Here is a 21,690-nt window from a genome sequence, read left to right as displayed (position 1 = left end):
CATGAGTGCGTTGTGTTCTTTTCATTCTTGTTTTAATCTTTGTTTTTGTATATCACTTTTGAGTTCATTTCTGGGAAGAAAAAATGACTAATAATAAGTAATGCAGGTAATGTAGGTTTAACACTTTCATATACAGGGTGTTCTAGTGTATGTGACTCGAGGGATGCAGTCAGTAATTTGCTCTCCTCCATGGTCCATCATTTTACTTGTGGCTCCGCCCAAACCACTGCATCTGGATTTAGATGGTGGAACTGGCTAATAATAATATATATATATATAAATTAATTCATAAAAGATAGAAGTAAATTCTGCAAGCCTGAAGTCCTGCTTACTCCGGAGTTGCAGCGCTCATCTCGCTTTACAGGCCAAGGGAGCCAGCGTTTGTCCGCAGACAGTTTTTCCGTGTCATGTGGCCAGCAGAACTAACTAAGCCGCTTCCGGCACAACGGAACACCGAGACCAGAGCAGCACATGGAAACGCCATTTACCTTCTCACCGGAGCTGTACCTATTTATCTACTTGCACTGGCTTGCTTTCAAACTGCTAGGTTGGCAGGAGCTGGGATCGAGCAATGGGAGCTTACCCCGTCGCAGGGATTCAAACTGCCAACTTTCTGATCAGCAAGCCCAAGAGGCTCAGTGGTTTAGACCACAGTGCCACCCGCGACCCACTCTACTTTAAGGTCCCTAGCTATTTAAGGCTTCACTCGAGGAGCGGAGAACCTATAACTATCTAGAGGTTATTGGACTCCAACTCCCATCAGCCTCTGCCAGCCTGGCCAGTGGTCAGGAATGGTGGGAGGTGGAGTCCAGCAGCATCTTGAGACTTGCAAGTTCCCCATTCCAACTTTACAGGTAAGAACAGCGCCTTGAATTGAACCTGAACAACCCAATGGATGGGTTGCCAATGACGACCACATTACCCATATATTCATTCTATATGAGTAACGCCCATTTCTCTTTACGTATGTTGGAAGCACGTTGTTACACATCCGTATACAAATGTAATTTATAATAATGGTATACCTTGCTTGAGATGGAAGAATGCATTGATAGCTGCTTCCACAATGGGCTAGAGCATCGCCAAACTCGGCCCTCCAGATGTTTTGGGACAATTCCCATCATCCCTGGCCACTGGTCCTCTTAGCTAGGGATGATGGGAGTTGTAGTCCCAAAACATCTGGAGGGCCGAGTTGGTGGATGCCTGAGCTAGAGAGTAACACTCGTGTGTGATTTGTGTGCAGGTTCCCTGACAGTTTGCAGTTTTTCTATGTGGAAGAAAGCGAAAAGTGTGTGTGTGTGTGTGTGTGTGTGTGTGTGTGTGTGTGTGTGTATCTTTCTTCCAAGTGTCCCTACTTTCCAGGGACAGTCCCAGATTAACAGAAGCCATGCCGGTTTCTGATCTGATCCTGGAATGTCCCGCTTTTCCTTAGGACGTCCCTATTTTCATCGGAGAAATGTTGGAGGGTATGGAGTTATGCGAACCCCAAGCCAAGGAGATAAATAACTCTACAACCTTTAGAAGACATCTGAAGGCAGCCCTGTATAGAGAAGGTTTTTTAATGCTTGATTTTTTATTATGTATTTATAGATGTTGGAAGCTGCCCAGAGTGGCTGGGGCAACCCAGTCAGATGGGTGGGGTATAAAGAATAAGAATAAGAATGAGAATGATCACTACTACTACTATTATTATTATCACTGAATGGAACCCTGACCATTAGGTCCAGTCATGGCCGACTCTGGGGTTGCGGCGCTCATCTCGCTTTATTGGCCGAGGGAGCCGGCGTACAGCTTCCGGGTCATGTGGCCAGCATGACTAAGCCACTTCTGGCGAACCAGAGCAGCGCACAGAAACGCCGTTTACCTTCTCGCCGGAGCGGTACCTATTTATCTACTTGCACTTTGACGTGGTTTCGAACTGCTAGGTTGGCAGGATATTACTGAATAGGACATCCCTATTTTCATTGGAGAAATGTTGGAGGGTGTGGTGTGTGTCAGGCTGACCTACCCCTGATTGCTTCACTTGGCTGGCTGAGAAACAACAACACATTTCATGGCTGTAAGGCCACCAGCCTCCCCCCTCCGCTGCCCACTCTCTCTTGTGCAGCAAACGGGGGGGGGGGTTGCCCATGTTGCTTCTGCGATCCCTGCCCACACTGCATAATCCTTGCTTAGCTTCAGCCACATGGCGAAACACTCTTATAATTTCACAACTGCCACACACACCTCTTGGCTTATTTGCAAAAGACTTGACCGAGCCAAACTCCTCCTCTCTCACCTGTTTGTGCATTAAAGTGACGTGTCCTAGCCCCGGTAAGCAGTCTGCAAGAGGCAGAGGAATTCAAAGCACTTGCTCTCCTGCATGTGAGCACCTTGCTCACCGACCACACCAGCTTGGAGTTAAGGATGCTGCTGCCGTCATCTGCCCCATTGCTGGGTAGGTATCCGCCCCATATTTTATATTTTATTCAGAACCGCTCACAATCGAAAATCCTGGTGGAAAGACTGGAATCTGAACAGGAGAGCAATCAAGGGGGGGTTGTTGACACAAATGCTCTTAAAACTATCAGTGCAAAACATTGCATTTTTAAAAATCCATTCTTCTTTTAGAATGGGTCTCGTTCCGGATCAGGAACATCTTTTACTGGTCCTAAATTTGCCAGGGCTCAGTGTGTGGTGTAGCTAATTAAGAGTTTGGGACCAAAATCGCCAAGGAGCCTGACCTGTCTCTCAGCCTAGCCTACCTCACAAGGTTGTTGTGATGACAAGTTATGGAGGGGAGAGCTATGCATGCAACCCTTTGGCTCCTTGGGGAGGGGGAAGTGGAATGTGAACAGAATAGTGAGAAAGAAGAGGCTCTCAAGTATGTAGCTTTTTGCTGGAGATCTTTGGGGATGCAGATGCAGCAGCGTAAGGTCCCATCTACAGTGGTACCTCGGGTTACAGACGCTTCAGGTTACAGACTCCGCTAATTCAGAAATGGTACCTCAGGTTAAGAACTTTGCTTCAGGATGAGAACAGAAATTGTGCAGCAGCGCCACAGCAGCAGCAGCGGGAGGCCCCATTAGCTAAAGTGGTGCTTCAGGTTAAGAACAGTTTCAGGTTAAGAACGGACCTCCAGAACGAATTAAGTTCTTAACTCGAGGTACCACTGTACATGATTCATTTAAAGCAGCACCATACCACTTTAAATAATCATGGCTTCCTGCAAAGAATCCTGGGAACTGTAGTTTAAAGGTGCTGAGTGTTGTTCGGAGAGCCCTAGTAACCTCGCAGAGCTGTATTTCCCAGAGTGCCCTGGGAAGAGGCAATGATTCTTAAGCCACTCTGAGAACTGCATTTCCACGAGGCGAATGGGGGTTTCCTAACAACATTTAACAACTCAGTTTCCCCCAGGATTATCTGGGGGGACCCTTGTAAAGTGGTCTGATGGTGCTTGGCATGTACAATGCATATGGGGACCTAAGTCATGAAAAGAGAGTACTACTAGCACGGGGAAGGGCTCAGTGCTAGGACACGTGCTCTGCATGTAGAAGGCCAATAGTTTAATTCCCCAGCATCTCCAAGTATCTTGAAGAATGTCCCCAGTCTGAAACTTTGGAGACTCACTGCTAGTCATGTAGACAGTACTGAGCTCAGTAGAGCCTTTGGTCTCATGTGGCGTAAGGCACCTTCCTAAAGAGGGGAGAGAGGGCAGGAGACATGCCCAACGGACTCCCTGCGCCTTGTTCTGCCGCACCATGTGCACTCAGCAGGGAACTGCAGCTGTTATGTACTGAGTTGAATAGGATCCAAACTGCAGCAGTCTGATTGGTCCTAGAACAATAGGATCCAAAAGGCAGCAGTCTGATTGGTCCTAGAGCAATAGGATTCAGAAGCAGCAGTCTGATTGGTCCTAGAACAATGCAGCAGTATGACTGGTTGGCAGGAACCACCCAATCATGCTCCAGATAGAAGTGAATCCACAACCTGATTGGCTTACAATAGAATTCCGGAATTAGCCAGTCATGTGCAGCCCATTGTGTAAATAATGTATATAAAGCAGATACTTTGAGGGGGCATTCATTCATTCCTCCTCACCACTATGAGCTGAATAAAGAGCATGAAATCACTTTGCGACTCTGAGTATATTTCAGCAGCCCAATGCAATTGCCTGTTGAACATACTTAATACATACTTGAGTATTTGCTGTGCTCATGTGTTATATATTATCGAGGTACCAACCCAGAATGGCTCAGTCGGTACAGCATGAGACTCTTCATCTCAGGGTTCTGGGTTCAAGTCCCGCGTTCCTGCATTGCAGGGGGTTGGGCTAGATGACCCTTGTGGTCCCTTCCAACCCGACAGTTCTATGATTTTATGGTGCTGTTTGGAGATAAAGAATAAAGCTTGGAGGAGAGGGGCAGCGGACCCTAAGTTAAAAGCAACCTTGGAACAGTATGGGAAGATCTCCTATCCTTGGATAGCTGGGGTTGGATGCCTCTTGCAGCCAACTGCTCACCTTTGAGGACTTAGGAAGTGGACAGCATATGAACTTGCCTGCTTTGTTTTTGTTGCTGCTAGTATTTAATCAATCTCTGCTGGGTCAAATGGCTTAATTGCTCTGCTCTATATAGAGAATATATATAGCTTAGTTTCCCACCCTTAATGGCATTTTGCCTCTCAAAGAGGTTGAGCATGGTCTGAGTTAACCTCCTTGCCTGAAAACCTCACCTTGAATACACAACTGTTTGGATAACAGGAATCTGCCTTAATACCAAGTCAGAGCCATGCAACTCACTGTTGTCTACACGGACTGGCAGTGGCTTTCTAGGTGTTCAGACAGGGAGTCTCTCGCAGCCTTACCTGGAGATGACTGGGATTGAACCTGGGACCTTCCGCATGTGGGGCAGATGTTCTACAGCTTAGCTACAGCCCTCCTCTCAAATATAGCTCCTTAGTGTTGGTTGTTGTTCAATGGTGAAGACCATTCTCTCCAACATGGATTCATATGTAGCAAATGTTTCCAGAGACCAGGCTTGGGTCATAGTAACTTGATGGCTCCATTGCTTCTAGAAATTATGAGCTCATCCATCTAGTTCTACCAATCTACCCCTTTTAAGGATGCTGTTAGTATCATAGAAATAGAACTGGATCTAGACACAGTGGTGGGAAACCCACATCCCTCCAGAAGTTGTTGGACATTGTCCCATTGTTCCTGGCTGTTGGCCATGCTTGCTGAGGCTGTTGGAAGTCCAACCACATCTAGAGGGCCACAGGTTCCCCATCCCTGATCTAGAAAGTCGGTAATCTTTTTCTGTCTCAAGATTACTCAAGAAAGTCTGCAAAACGTTGAATTTGAGCTTTTCAGCTTCCAGTAGTCAGTCAGAGGCAGTCATGCTTCTGAATACGAGCTGCTGAAAACTGCAAGAACGGAGAGTGATCTGTTGCTCACATCCTGCTTACGGGCTTCCCACAGGCATCTAGTTGGCCACTGTAAGGGCGGGATGCTGGACTAGATGGGCTATTGGCCTGATCCTCCAGACTCTTCTCATGTCCAGGTGTTGAATTAGAATTCTGAAATGCTGATCTGCTGCTTGCATTTTTCTGCTATTGCAGTTTGCACCCAGGGAGAGGGAGGTTCTGGTACTAACCCTTCTTCACAATGGAAATCGGACATTATCAGATTTTCCCATCTCAGGTTGGGGTTCTTTATGGCAGGGATGGGAGGGAACTGGTTGCCCCCCTCCCAGTGTTCTTGCACTCCAACTCCCATCATCCCCCACAAGCATGGCTAACAGTCGGGGATGAAGGGAGCTGCAGTCCAGAGATGCCTAGAGCGTCCACAGGCTTCTCCATCCCTGGGTGAGAGTGGTGAGAGACTTGGAGGTGCAGATGTGGTCCAGCTCTCTGCTTGACCATGAAGCTCACTGGGTGGTTCTTGGGCAATTGGGTATTTTCCAACCTCTTTTACTTTGCAGAGTTGTGAGTGGGATAAATAGGTTGAGTCCAAGTGTGTTGCCTGAGCTCCCTTTGAGGAATGGCAGGTGCAGATGAGAAAGATAAACATTGGCTCTGCATCTGTTGTCTGCCTGGAGGTGGGATAGACGGGCTCAGGGTCTGCAGTATTTTACTAGTATGAAACAGTTTTTTTCCGCCTGGGCTCTCCCGGCTCTTCGCTGTCCTGGCTTTAAAGGGCTGGGAGACACAGGAGCCATCAGTGGTACTGCTCCCAAGCAGGCAAGAGAGCTAGAAGGGGGAGGTTGCCATTTTTAATACTCCATGCAAGAAATCCCATCCAAATCAAAATGCAAAGCATAGCAGGGGGACGTTCTATCCCAGCTCCCTCTCCCTGCTTTTATTAGTTTTCTAGCTTTGGGTTTAATATTTGGCATTCTGCTTCTCCAACAATCAAATTTAGCTCAAAGCGGGTCACAACATTGGGTGGCATGCATATCTGTGGTATGACAAGGTTAAAGCTCATAAAGCATTTAAAAACCATATTGTCAGGAAAGCATTGCTTAATGTCTGGTTAAGATACAAAGACTTATTGGAGAATAAAACCCCAAGGTGGTTGTCACCAATGGAGGCAAAGGCACTTAAAAAGTCCAATATGGAGGCCAAATGGCCGAAATATTGGGAAATACTGGAACAAGAAGGAGACAAATTGAAATTGCAGAGTTTTGAGAAATTAAAAGATAAGGTGCGAGATTGGCTGCACTATTTTCAAATAAGAGAAGCTTATAACATGGATAAAAAAATAGGTTTCCAGGTGGAAAAATCAAAATTGGAAACTGAATTGTTAGAACCCAAAACTAAAACACTTTCAAGAATGTATAACTTGCTGCTAAAATGGAATACGCAGGATGAAACAGTTAAATCTGCTATGATAAAATGGGCACAAGATGTTGGTCATAATATCATGTTTGCTGACTGGGAACAGTTATGGACCACAGGTATGAAATTTACGGCATGTAATGCCCTAAGAGAGAATATTATGAAAATGATATACAGGTGGTACATGACACCAGTCAAGCTTGCAAAAATCTATCATTTGCCCGACAATAAATGTTGGAAGTGTAAAGAAAATGAAGGAACATTCTTTCACCTTTGGTGGACATGCCCAAAGATTAAGGCTTTCTGGGAGATGATTTATAACGAAATGAAAAAAATATTTAAATATACATTTCTTAAGAAGCCAGAGGCCTTTCTCTTAGGCATGGTCGGCCAATTGGTGCCAAAGAAGGACAGAACTTTCTTTATGTATGCAACTACAGCAGCAAGAATTCTTATCGCAAAGTATTGGAAGACACAAGAGTTACCCACCCTGGAAGAGTGGCAGATGAAGCTGATGGACTATATGGAATTAGCGGAAATGACTGGCAGAATCCGAGACCTGGGAGAAGAGTTGGTGGAAGAGGACTGGAAGAAATTTAAAGACTATCTTCAGAAATACTACAAACTTAATGAATGTTAAAAATGCCTGGATTGGTAATAAGTGGTAATTAGTGACAAAAGTTAGTAAGATTATGTAAAAAAGGTATTGATAAATGGTTAAAAATATTGATGTATAATATGTTATGGTATAAAGTTAAAATACTTGAAAAAGGGTAAGAATTTGCTGAATTAAATTTTTATATGGGAATACAAAAGTGGGGAGGCGTGAGGAGGTCAAGAACATAAGTATATGAATTTGAGATTATTGGGAATAATGGATTTGTTTTTATTTTTGTGTTTTTTGTTTAATTTAACTTTTTGTTAATTAATTGTGATTCTTTTTTTGTATCTCTGTGTGTTTTGTTTTTTCTGTAATGTATGGCTTTTTATTTTGAGAATTTCTATCCTTCCTTTTTGTAAAATCTTAATAAAAATTTATTTAAAAAAAAAAAAAAAACAAAGCGGGTCACAACAGCAGCAAAACATTACAAAATATATATCACTTCCACATTTGACAATAACGAGGATGTGAGTCTTTTCATGTCCTTCTCCCAGGCCAGTGGAATGCTGTGCCAAGAGAGGTTCAGCAGGCGCCTTCGTTTTCAGCGCTTGCTGAAAACTTCTCAGTTCCTTCAGGCCTGTTCAGGCAATTAAGAGTACACCTTCCCACAATAGTTTGCTGATTTCTGATTTAAACTGCACAGTTTTATGTGTTATTATTGTAAATTGGCTTTTATATTTTTTTTACGGATACCGGTTTATATAAACAAATAATACAAAAGGAATATGCAAACATGTGACTCCCCACTTATCTGGGGGTTACGTTCCAGGCCCCTACATATAAGTGAAATGCACATAAGTGGGGAGCACCCTGGAGACACCTTCATGCAGGAATGCCAGCATGGCCCAGCGACCGTGGGTACCTGGGGCTGTGAGTGTCATGCAGTGTGCATGACCCTGGCATGGAAATTTGTGGGTGCCTGGCCCCTTCATGGGGGATTTTGTGGGTGCTTGGGTGCCCAGGGCCTCAGGGAGTTGGCAACTATGCCCTTATGGCTCATGAGGAGACCCTTCCCAGCGCCCAAATAGGACATCCTCTTCATTCTCCAGGGAGGGTCTCCTTGCATGCCAGAGGAGCATGCAGGCTTATCAGCTGATGTGCAGGAAAGTGGTGGCTGCTGCGCTACCCCACGTGTCAGCTGTTAGGCAGGGAGGCTGAGCAGCCTCAGCAAAGTCCTGCTGCGCCTCCAGCTTGTGAGGAGACCCTCCCCAGAGCCCGAAGAGGCCATCTTATTCAGGCTCTGGGTAGTGTCTGTTCATGAGCTACAGACTTTCCAGCTCTTTCGTGCCATTTCCGGGTTCCCCGCACAATGCATGTGTGCAGTCAGGCACAAGTAGAGAGTTGCCTGCATATAACAACAAAAAGGTGTGCAATAAATGCAGCCTACCCACCCATGTTTTTGCATTCCAAAAGTCAGATCCACCCTTGCAGTGACAATCCTTTCCACCACACTCAGGACTCCACTGCCTCTATATCCTGAATTTCTAAACCAGACAGACCCCTGTTGAGTGACATCTGATGAGAATGCATTTTCCGGCTCTGCTGGCAACTAATTTAGTGTCTTCTTTTTAAAACAGCCCTTTGGTTGGTGCCAGAATCATCTTCCACAAGGAAATAGATCTGGGATCCGGTTTCCTGGTGTCGCGCCGACGATGAAGGCCAAAAGCAAAGGTGCGAAACGTCGGCACACCATCCCCGAAGACACCTTGCGTCAAGAGCCAGCCCCTGACGGGGAGGAACTCGGGAAATGCTTGCGGCGCAAAGAGAAGAGGAACAATGAGGGCCCGAAGAGCCCTTCCAGGCCGGCGAAACTGCCTTGGGGAGGTAGCAAAGACAGGCGCTTGCGGAGGCTGGAGAGCAACGAGCGGGAGAGGCAGCGCATGCACAAGCTCAACGCCGCCTTCCAGGCCTTGCGGGAGGTCATTCCCCATGTGAGGGCGGAGAACAAGCTCTCCAAAATCGAGACCCTCACCCTGGCCAAGAACTATATTAAGTCTCTCACCTCAACCATTCTCCGGATGTCCAACGGGCACATCCCTGCCGCCGAGGCCCCCGGTGCGGGGAGCAGGTCCAAACTGTACGAACACTACCAGCAGCACTGCGGGGAAGATGACGATCCCGCGGGGCAGCTGCAGAAGTATTCCACCCAGATCCACAGCTTCAGGCAAGGCAGCTAGAGGGTAGACAAGGGTCTTCCCTGGTTGTGTTTCCTGTTCCCAGGGAAAGACCCAAAAGGGTCAATCAAACAGCGTGGCGAAAGGATTTAGGGAAGGCTATGTTTGCTCCCCTTTGTTTGTTTGAAAAGACCTGTGAATTCACACCGAACAATTCTGAGGCTGGATTATGCAATGGACAAGTGGGTTCTGTGACCAAACACATTGCAAGGCAAAAGCTCTCCTGTTCCCCCAGAAGGCCATGATACTCGCCACCACCTCCATTCACAGATTTTTTTGTTTTCTTTTCTAACTAAAATTCTGTGGCTTTTGAACATACTCAGCCCTCATTGGAGTATATTTTTTGGGGTGGTAGGAGGTGGTCCATTCAGGGGTTTTGGGCTGGATTTTATTTTATTTTTTGCATTTCAGCAAACCTTCTGAGCATGCTGACACATGAACATTTGGTGGCATCACTTTTACCTCTGTGGTTCTGTTTTGGCAGTACGGAACTGTGTGTGCAGTAGACACTTGAGATTTCAGTTCACAGTAGGATAGAATTGTAGGTTTTGAGGGACTCCAGCGGTCATCTAGTCCAACCCTCTACAGCGCGAGAATCACAGCTTAAGAAATCCCAGACAGATGGCTGTATAAAAACTTCCAGTGAAGGCAAAGCTACCACCTTCCAGTTGTTTTATCATGCTAGGAATAAGTGCATGGAAGCTGCATTAGAGTGCGTATTTTTAAAAACTGTATTTCCCTGTGTTGTATACACCTGTTCCTTTGGCCCATCTCTCTCTCTCTAAGCCAGCTTTTAGCTCATAGTCGTATTTGCTTAGTTTTCAACCGTTTTGGGGACATCTTCCTTTTTCTTAAAAACAAAGAGACTTGTTCCTATGGTGAACTTTTTAAAAACTGAAACGAAATCACTTTTGTCCTGCCAAAAAAAGAAAAGAAAAAGAAGTCCAGGATGAATGCAACAGGCCCAGCTGAGAGAGGAGCTAAGGGCCCAGATCCGATCCCAGTTTAAAAAGATGTCGAGTGAGAATGAAGTTGGGATGCTTGAGACTTCAGAGAGCTCAGTGTGGACAAAAGAGGTCAGACAGAACACTGGTCTGACTCAATGTAAGGCAGTTTCACTTGTAGGATCTTCCATCCATAGAAACATGGAGTTGGAAAGGACCTTTGGGGGGGGGGTCATTTGCTCCCCCCCCCCCCCGTGCTCGATGGAGGATCTGTTTTGTAGGATACCATAGCAGCATCCTTGACAGATGCCCATTCAATCTCTGGGGTAGCTTGAAATGCAGGTGGTCCCGGGTTCCTTGGAAAGCCTCTGCCAGTCAGTGTAGACAATACTGGTTTGACAATAGGCAGGTCCCTATGCTTCTGTGCTTGAACACATCCAAAGAGGAGCCTGCCACCTCCTGAGCCCACTGTCAAAAATCTCTTTAAGCTGCCTTAAAAACCAGTTATGACCATTGGCCAATGTAGCTCAGTGTGGTCTACCCAGCATTCCTAACAAGGGTCTATTCCTACCATGCCTAGAAATGCCGATGTCTGAGTCTGGAACCTTCTGCACGCCAAGCATGTGTTCTACTGCTGAGTTTTGCATACAATGTTAACTGAATTAAAGCAACCAGGACCTTAACAGTGGGTTTTATCTGCCCTGCGGTCAGTTTGTGATGCTAGATAGGCCTTTTGTACTTACCTGTGTACAGCACCTAGCACGACTTAAGTCCTGAAAGGACAAGGTGCTCCCCTGTTTATAAACTGTAGGTGGTGGTAAATAATGCTAACTAGTGTTTTCTTGCGGCTTCTGTGATCAGAAGAGGAATGGGGAATCAAGGGAGTGATTAATTAAGCTAATTCTGAGCCAGTGTTGTTGACAAATAAAGCCCTTTGTACTGTGAAGTATAATAAAAGGATGAAAGGAATTATTAAATCAAGAATCGGTTTTGTTTTCTTCTTGTTTTTAACCTGCCATCACTCTTTTCTCGAGTTAACTACAGATTCAAACTCTGCACCAGTGTGGATAACAGAACAGGTTTATAGGCAGCTCTCCTTGCAAGACCAAGCGGGATCTTCTCTAGTCCAGGGAAGGGGAAGCAGTGGTCCTCCAGATTCTACTGGACTACAAGTCCCATCATCTGGGGCTAACAGGAGTTGGAGCAGGATCCTTGCCCCCCCCACTGCTGCTAGGAATGGGTAAATTTGTCGGTTTGGGTTTCTCTCAGTAACTGATTTCCCCCCACATCCATATAATTTTTTTTAAAAAAGTTTTTATTAAACTTTGGAAGAGAGATTAATGTCAGATATATTTTTATGAATATATATATATATATATATATATATATATATATATATATATGATGAATATTTTTATGAATTTTTTATGAATATATATATACCGTATATATTATTTTTTTATGCAAGATGGAGGGCACAAGGAGAAGGGGACAACAGAGGACGAGATGGTGGGATAGTGTTCTCGAAGCTACCAGCATGAGTTTGACCAAACTGCGGGAGGCAGTGGAAAACAGGAGTGCCTGGCGTGCTCTGGTCCAGGGGGGCACGAAGAGTCGGACACGACTAAACAACTAAACAACAACAACAACAACATTTTGATCAAGGCAAAAAAGCTAATCTAAACAAAAAAACACACCAGAAAGAGAAAAGGGGAAAACAGATGATGAGAAAAGAAAAAAAAGAAAAAAGAGAAAGAGAAATAAAGGAAAAGGAAAAGAGAACTTCTGGTTCTTCATTTGTCAGCTATATGTATTAGTGGTAATAATAATAATAATAATAGTAATAATAATAATAATGGTAATAATAATAAATATGTCACCCATCTGACTGGGTTGCCCAAGCCGCTTTGGGTAGCTTCCAACAAATTAAAACACATCCACTTGCTCACAAATTTATGAACAGCTGCACGAATTATGATAGCTAGGAAGTAGAAGGGGCAAGGAGATTATAAAATGGAAGACCAGTATAAAGAGGTGTGGGATATAACTATTAATGATAAATTAACATGTGCCATTAAGCTAAGACGGGGAATGTGCAGGAGAAATGATTATGAGGAGATATGGAAATTGTAGAATTCGTACTGTTAAAACGGAAAGGGGTCAAACCACTGCAAGAGGTGTTGAAATTTTGGGAGGTTGGATAGGTACAATGGAACGGTCTCGGTGGTGGGGTGTACATTTTTATTCTTCTTTATTTATGATTATTACCTTGTCAAAAGAAAAAAGAAAATTTAAAAAATGCAAAAGAAAAAGAGAAACACATCCATATGTTTACTGAAAATTTGCAATCCTTTTTGTTCCAATTTCTCCTAACATTCACATTTTGGCAACGCAATATCCCTTAATACTGCTGTTGTTACATGCCACCCTGACTTCTGAGTGATGAGAGTCTCTCTCCAAAGGTTCCCGCACTTAGCCAGGGTTCTGTTTCTTTGGAATGAAGGTCAGTGAGACTGTGGAGTCTTTGGAACATATGGTTCTATTTCTATATGAGCATGAGGGGTGGGTTGGTGGGCTAACAGCATTATCCCCCCCCCAACAGATCTTGCTCCCCCAAAGTCCAGTGCAGAGCAGCACAGAACTAAACCTCTCTCTGTCTCTCTCTGTGTGTGGAGCTTCTCACGTTCAAGTTTCCAGCTTTCTCTCTCAGACAACCCTGCAGCCCAGTCTCCTTTGGTTTATTGCTCTCCACCACTTAGCTGTAGCTGTTGCAGGTTTGAAAGGAGCACAGGGTACCATCCGGAACGACCCTTAGTGATACCAAGCACATCAGCAAGATTTTTACATTTTTCATTTGGTACAAACCAATGTACTGTAATGGTGTCTTGCGGGAAAGTACGGAATGCAAATGTGTGCGCGCGACCACACACACGTACAAACACATGCACACACATTTTACTGCAGTCCATGGAAAGTCAAACACAAGGCTAAACCAATTCTGAAATACTTTAATTGCAAAGTAAACAAACATGGGCTTCTTTTGAGGAAGAGAGGGCAGCTCTGCACGCAGCTGTTATTTTGATGTGAAAGCTCCTCGGTTGAAAACCAAACTGGAATTGGAGCTGCGGTTGAGCCTGCAGCCTAATGCATTTACCCTGGCTCTCTGCCTCATTACAGTGGTACCTCAGGTTAAGTACTTAATTCGTTCCGGAGGTCCGTTCTTAACCTGAAACTGTTCTTAACCTGAAGCACCACTTTAGCTAATGGGGTCTCCTGCTGCCACCGCACGATTTCTGTTCTCATCCTGAAGCAAAGTTCTTAAGCTGAAGCACTATTTCTGGGTTAGCAGAGTCTGTAACCTGAAGCGTATGTAACCTGAAGCATATGTAACCCGAGGTACCACTGTATATGACTTTGTGAATGGGTTTGTCATATTCATATATTAATGCATCCCAGGGGTGGAGAACCTGTGGCCCGCCAAGGATTGTCTAGTCCAGGGGTAGGCAACCTAAGGCCCGTGGGCCGGATGTGGCCCAATCGCCTTCTAAATCCGGCCCGCGGACGGTCCGGGAATCAGCGTGTTTTTACAAGAGTAGAATGTGTCCTTTTATTTAAAATGCACCTCTGGGTTATTTGTGGGGCACAGGAATTCGTTCATCCCCCCCAAAAAAAATATAGTCCGGCCCACCACATGGTCTGAGGGACAGTGGACCAGCCCATGGCTGAAAAAGGTTGCTGACCCTGGTCAAGTCCAACCTTCTGCAATACCTTACCATCAATAGCTGCTGGGGTTTTTCCTCAGCCCTTCCATTAATATCATCTTCCCACCCCCAAAAAATTCTGCTGCCCAGTTAATTAGGAAGGACCTCTTCAGCCTATCTGATATTGTTTTGAAAATAAATAAGATGTACCAATGTCCCACAGGAACATATCTGTGCACTGACGACCCCATCATCTGTGGAATGGGTGCAGGATGCAGCCCCTATTTGCATAAGATAATACAAAGAATCTCTCGCACACCCCTGCACACCTTTTTGCTGCACTGAATATCTGAATATCTTATCTTTGCTAATATAAATCACCATTATCACGCTTCCTTTAAAATGCCGTTTGTCACATCCTTCACCGATGCCGCTTATGAGAACCAGAAGCTGGGAGAGACATAATGTTTGCTCCATTGCGAAGGAAAAGGAAATTGTGAAAAAGGCGTATTCCCTGCTAGGGATTATTAGGAATTTCAAGTAAAACTGCGGCTTTCATAATGCCGTTATACAAATCTTTGGGGTGACTGCGTTGGGAACAGGGCATATACTTCTGGTCACTACACCCCCCAAAATGGGTATTGTGGAGTTGGGGAAATGTCCAGCAAAGCACAGTGAAAATGACCCCGGAGATTAAGATGACCCAGGAGATACTACTACTACTACTACTACTACTACTACTAATAATAATAATACAGGAGATACTACTACTACTACTACTACTACTACTACTACTACTAATTTTTATTTATACCCCACCCTCCCCAGCCAGGACTGGGCTCAGGCTGGCTAACAACCAATAATAAAAACAGGTTGATTGAAATACAACTTAAAAAACAAGATTAAAATACAACACTAAAACATTAAAATGCAGCCTCATCACAGGAGGAGAAAGGAAAAAAGAAAGAAGAAGGGGAGGGAGTCAAATTGATTCTAAGCCAAAGGCCAGGCGGAACAATAAATGCTTGAAGCATTTAGGACTTTTTGATTTAGAGCAAATGCTCTCAATAGACATGTATGATATTATGCATTGCATGGTGAAAGAGGATAGAGACAGGTTTTTTTTCTCTGTGTCCCATAACACCATAACATGTGAACACCCAGTAAAGATGAACGTTGAGTCGGGACAGCCAAAAGAACGTACTTCTTCATGCAGTGCTTAGTTAAACTGTGGAACTCACTCCCACTGGATACAGTGAAGGCCCTTAACTTGGATGGATTTAAAAGATTTGACAAATTTGTGGAGGAGAAGGTTATCAGTGACTGTGAGCCACAACGGCTATGGTCTACCTCCACTGGTTGCTGGAAACTGCAGGCGGGGAAAGTGCTCTTGCATTTGGGTCTTGCTTGTGGGTTTCCCATAGGCATCTAGCTGGCCATCGTGAGAAGAGGATGCTGGAGTAGACAAGCCATTGGCCTGGCCCAGTCTCCAATGCTGGTCCAACTCAGAGCCCACCCATTGGAATTAATTGACACAACTAGCTTAGTGCCATGAATGACAATGGGTCTATCTCTGAGTAGAAGTCAGTTGGTGTCAGGCGTGGAGAGTCCTCCCTTCCCTTCCGTAACTTCCAAAGTAAGAATTAACGAGCAGTTGATAGATTTATAGTCCTTTTATTACAGCGTCATGTTGCAAACACAAATACTCAGCTCTTCGCAAGGAGGCCAGTTGGCTGGTCTAATCCTCCTTTTGGCTTCTGTAGCATTTTGGGCGCCAATGGGAAGTTCCTCCCTCCCTCTGACTCCTCTGTTCTCTGATGTGTTCAGACCTCTGGGGATGGGGTCCCCCATGTTCTCAAGTGCCATCTCAACTAGCTGCCCCCTCCCTTCTGGTTCTGCTGTCATTATCTCGTAACTGGGTAACTCCTCCTTTAGCTGTTCAGCTTCTCTCTCTCTCTCTCTCTGACTTCTGAATGCTGTGGACAAGGGAGCGACCTTCCCCCCTCCAGCTCCCCATCAGAGAGAAGCTGGTTTGCCATGGAATGCATTCCCCAGTCCTTGTCTTCAGACCATTCCCTGGCAGTTGGCTACAACCTCATGAATAAAAACACAATTACACCCAGAGTCTAAAACAGGCTCCAGGGGTCAGCAAGCTTTTTCAGCAGGGGGCTGGTCCACTGTCCCTCAGACCTTGTGGGGGGCCAGACTATATTTTGGAGGGGGGGGGAATGAACGAATTCCTATGCCCCACAAATAACCCAGAGATGCATTTTAAATAAAACCACACATTCTACTCATGTAAAAACACCAGGCAGGCCCCACAAATAACCCAGAGATGCATTTTAAATAAAACCACACATTCTACTCATGTAAAAACACGCTGATTCCCGGACCGTCCGTGGGCTGGATTGAGAAGGCGATTGGGCTGGATCTGGTCCCTGGGCCTTAGTTTGACTACCCATTGGGTAACCCGTTTTAGAACCACGACTTCCATCACTCCCAATTATTGGCCACGCTGACTACGTCTGATGTTGTGGTCTGGGGTTGCGGGAAACCCATTACTATTTCTGCAGCAGGGTCGCAGTCTGCAGCATCCTATAACCACCCCACCAGCATGGAAGAGGAGCTTTTGGCCACTGAGAAGGCTTCTCAGCCTTTGTGCTGATTTGAGCCAATCAGATGGAAGTGAGGTAAGTCAGCCACTGGGGATTGGCTCCTTGGGCCACTCTGGAGAAGGTGCATGCTTAAAACTGTCAGGAACTCATCCTACACTCGAGTAGGACCCTGGCAGAGATACAAGCCTGACTGGCATGTTCTCTCCCTCCTGGTCATTTGTTCGGGAGCTTCAAAAGCTTTCTTCAGCCCGAACATCACAGTGACCGATGTCAACAGACATTGGCACACTTAGGGATCCTCAGAGTCTTCGCAGCTTGTGTAATGGACCTCAGCAACTCAGCATTTTGGCTAATCTACTTTTGTTGTTGTTTGGTCATTTAGTCGTGTCCGACTCTTCGTGACCCCATGGACCAGAGCATGCCAGGCACTCCTGTCTTCCACTGCCTCCCGCAATTTGGTCAAACTCATGTTCATAGCTTCGAGAACACTGTCCAACCATCTCGTCCTCTGTCGTCCCCTTCTCCTTGTGCCCTCCATCTTTCCCAGCATCAGGGTCTTTTCCAGGGAGTCTTCTCTTCTCTACTTTATTTACATATAAACACACACAGAGCACTGCAACATGGTTCTCTCGCTCTTTAGCATCAGACAGCAAAGAGAAAGAACAAAGGACCATAGTCCCACTTCACGGAACACAGTAACACAAACATCCTGCTCCATCACTTCCCACTCTGTGGAGTCAAAACATACACCGTCATGTGATAGACAAAAATCCCATGACTGCAATCACAGAGCAGGAATTCTAACAAAAACACCAAAGAGTTGTTGTTTCTATATGCTTGAATGCTAAGCATTTAGGAACACTGAAAACACAGGGCATTTCCGTTCCAAGAGAATGGTGAGCAAGTTCTGTTATGTACAATGGACCTTCACGCAAAACACAACGTAAGTCATTCCGAAAGAAGATGTCGGAGCACTCCAGATCATTTGGCCAAGTACGTGCATGGAACATAGTAGACCTAGTGGACAGGCAACTCATGGAGATCTGCATTGGTTGTTGCAATGCACCCCTAATTATCACTTTTGTATACCGTATTTTTCGCTCTATAAGACTCACTTTTTCCCTCCTAAAAAGTAAGGGGAAATGTGTGTGCGTCTTATGGAGCGAATGCAGGCTGCACAGCTATCCCAGAAGCCAGAACAGCAAGAGGGATTGCTGCTTTCACTACGCAGTGATCCCTCTTGCTGTTCTGGCTTCTGAGATTCAGAATATTTTTTTTCTTGTTTTCCTCCTCCAAAAACTAGGTGCGTCTTGTGGTCTGGTGCGTCTTATAGAGTGAAAAATAAGGTGGTTATAGAATTCTTGCATACCCTTAGAAGGGGCAGGGCTGTAACTTGCACAAAGGGCCCCTGAATTTGCCACTACGCTACTGGATGGGGGTTGTAGTAGTAGAACAACTTCTAGGGGCACTACATTGGTAACTGGCTCAAAAATTACTTCTGCTGCTGCTGCAGAAGACCAAACACACACACACACACACACACACACACACACACAGAGAGAGAGAGAGAGAGAGAGAGAGAGAGAGAGAGAGAAAACAGGCAAGAGAGAAAGAACAGCAGGAAGAATTGTTGAGAAAGGTCACCATTGTTTGCTCCCAAGAGATTATGGCAAAGGCACCTTTGCTAAAAGTCAAATCATCTGCATCATTTAGGAAGAACAGGAAAAGGGCTATTAGGCTGCAAAATGAGCATGAACAATGCAGCCCTCACTGCGGGGAAAATGGTTTTAATAGGATCTGCAGGGAACTTGATCTGCCACCAAGTGTTTGATCCTTTCCTATAGACAATCTCTCGTCTATATTCACGCACATACAGAACCCTGGATTGTATTCGAGTGGCATTTTAAGTTCAAATGTCACATCTGATTGACTAACATAACCCTGGACGCAAGCCAAGGAGAGAGAGAGAGAGAAAGCCAGAGCTAATGTCTAACTGGATGTGACAGAACATTAAACCGCTGAGCAGCAGCTAAGGAATTCCTTTCTGCTGCTTTCAATAGGACTTTCTCGGGACTCGACCAGGCCCACTGAAGTCAATGGAAGTCTGTATCTGAGAAGTCGTGCCCACAGATTTGCACTTTGTCTTGCTTTTGCTTGATTGTGGTCTGGGTCATTTGGCTTTCCCTGGAAGCATGTGGCTGTGTTTGTATCTTGCTTATATTCTCTGTACATGCATAGCCCTTGTAAGCTTATGCAAAGGTGTGGTTGCCATCCACTGCAATCCACAGGGCGGAAGTAGCTCTGTGGCAGGCTAATGTGTGGTCAACAGAGGTGTAGTGGCCAGGATCACAGGGAAGGGCTGGTGGTGTGGGTTAAACCACAGAGCCTAGGACTTGCCGATCAGAAGATCGGCGGTTCAAATCCCCACGACGGGGTGAGCTCCCGTTGCTCGGTCCCTGCTCCTGCCAACCTAGCAGTTCGATGGCGCGTCAAAGTGCAAGTAGATAAATAGGTACCGCTCTGGCGGGAAGGTAAACGGCGTTTCTGTGCAGTGCTCTGGTTTGCCAGAAGCGGCTTACTCATGCTGGCCACATGACCTGGAAGCTGTACGCCGGCTCCCTCGGCCAATAAAGCGAGATGAGCGCCGCAACCCCAGAGTCAGTCACGACTGGAGTGTAGCAGCAGTGTCTCTGGACTCAGCTATATTAGTCAAAACACAGCATTTTGAATGTGTTATAAACATGCAACACCAGATGGCACTGGAGAGTAAAAAAAAAAAAATCTATGTGATTTTCCATAGCATTTTTCCCCCCTTTTGCTATGATGATTTAATTTCTGACTTAATCATAGCGTTTCCCCCCATGTGTGTAGATCCATCCTCAGACTCCAGTGTCTTAGAGCCAACCAATCAGGTTGTTTTTAGTAACAGATTGGAGCCAATGAGAGTGAAATGAGGCAAGTCAGCTGCTAAGGATTGGCTCCTAGGGTTACACTGGAGAAGGCACATGGGGAAAATACCGAGGAGTTGTTCTGTATGCTTGGCAGACTGGGATAGCTCAGCTGGTACAGCATTAAACTTTTAATCTCAGGGTTGCGGGTTCAAGCCCCACGTTGGGGGTTGGGCTAGGTGGCCCTTGTGATGCCGTCGAACTCTACAAATCTATGATTTTATGAAAGCTAAGAATTAGGAACACTGAAAACCAAAGCGCTTCATTTTCAAAAAGAATGGTGCGCAAGTTCTGCTATGTGCAACAGATCTCTGGGCATACACTAAGGCAAGCATAGTCAATACGGAGTCCTCCTTTCATACGAGAGCTGACATGGCACTCGAACTCAGTACCCGCAAGTCTAGCTTGAAGGTTGGTTTCCAAAGCTTACCTTTCACAAAATCTAGACATTCTTTCCTTTAAAAAATAAAATAAAAATAATAATACAGCTTTGTGAAACTTGAGCAATCGACTCATTCTCACAGGCAGGAATTTAACCTGAGAGAACCAAAAAGGAAGGGGAAAAAAAGATATCACCTTACCTACTTTATAACAGTGTCCTTGTGCAGGGGGAAGACAAAGTTATTAATGCTTTTGGCAAAGCTGTCACTAGACTAACAGTTTAGCAAGTGGTACAGAGCGTCCTGCTTAAAGTGTATACTTACCTTGAGTAAATATCAGCTCTGCCATTGTTAGGCTCTGCTTCTTAATGGCACTGGAGGGAGAAAAATGCAGGAGGGGAAGTTGGCACTCTGAGATTGGGTTACTTTTAAGAATGCCAACTTTGGAGGGAAAGTATTTATGCAATTAAAGAACCCCGGAGTGCCAATTAAAAATAAATAAATAAATACGAAGAGGACTTTTCCAAACTACAAGGGCCGCTCAGGTTGCGAACGTGATCCATGCGGGATGCAATTTCGCAACCCGCAGCACTGCGTCTGCGCATGTACGGGTTGCGATTTGGTGCTTGGGCGCATGCGCAAAGCTTGATTTAGCACTTCTGCGTATGCGCAACCCCCCGAAACCCGGAAGTAACCCGTTCTGGTACTTCCGGGTTTCAGCGGGTCCGTAACCTGAAAAAACACAACCTGAAGCGTCTGTAACCCGAGGTATGACTGTATTCTGGGGAACCTGAAAGGACACTGTCTGTCACTCATATATAATGTAGTGTACTTTTTTTTTTTTACTAAAAAATAATGTTTAAAAAAGGGGGGATAGTCTTATACATGGGGCAATCTCCCAATTTATTAATTTTGAGTGCCCCAAAATAGGGGGCGTCTTATACTTGGGGGGGGTGTTATAAAAGGAAAAATAAGGTATTTGTTTCTATTGATTTCAAACTGTAAACTGCCTTAGGTGCCCTGACAGAAAGGCAGAATATACATAAATCCAATACAGTCAAACCTCGTTTTTTGAACGCCCCGGCTGCCTAATGTTTTGGAAGCCGAACGCCGAAAACCTGGAACTGAATGCTTCCGTTTTCAAATGCGCCTCGGAAGTTGAGCAGCTCAATTTTCCCCATTGAACTTGCTGACAGGCATTTGATCCTTGGTTTTTGAATGTTTCAGAAGTCGAACGGACTTCCAGAACGGCTTACATTCGAAAACAGAGGTTCCACTGTACATAAATAATCGATCAATTCCCACCAACTGGGCCAGAGGCAAAAATGGGCAGAGGGCAGATTTTGTCTTGGTACTGTAGGCCCATTTTCAACACCCTTCCCTCTCTTGTCTTCCACCCAGGCAGGCAAGAGGCATTATCAAAGTTCAAGGCAAGCCAAAAACACTCAGGG

General features: G+C 45.3%; 1 protein-coding gene across 1 annotated transcript; it reads left to right on the top strand.

Moving 5' to 3' along the window:
• Positions 1–2,027: 2,027 nt before the first annotated feature.
• Positions 2,028–10,843, top strand: BHLHA15 (basic helix-loop-helix family member a15). The gene is made up of 2 exons (XM_083585433.1): positions 2,028–2,437; positions 9,055–10,843. The coding sequence occupies exon 2, from the start codon at positions 9,130–9,132 to the stop codon at positions 9,652–9,654; it is 525 nt and encodes a 174-aa protein (XP_083441559.1). The 5' UTR covers positions 2,028–2,437; positions 9,055–9,129; the 3' UTR covers positions 9,655–10,843.
• The last annotated feature ends 10,847 nt before the right edge of the window (positions 10,844–21,690 follow it).

The sequence above is a fragment of the Podarcis filfolensis genome, assembly GCF_964270895.1.
Source record: "Podarcis filfolensis genome assembly, chromosome: 14".
In the NCBI taxonomy this organism is placed as follows: domain Eukaryota; kingdom Metazoa; phylum Chordata; class Lepidosauria; order Squamata; family Lacertidae; genus Podarcis; species Podarcis filfolensis.
Note: the sequence above shows the minus strand (reverse complement) of the source record. Positions and strands in the feature narration are given on the sequence as shown.

What these genes read in the sequence shown, in the direction of transcription:
- BHLHA15 (XM_083585433.1), top strand. Translation starts at nt 9,130, where the DNA reads ATGAAGGCCAAAAGCAAAGGTGCGAAACGTCGGCACACCATCCCCGAA.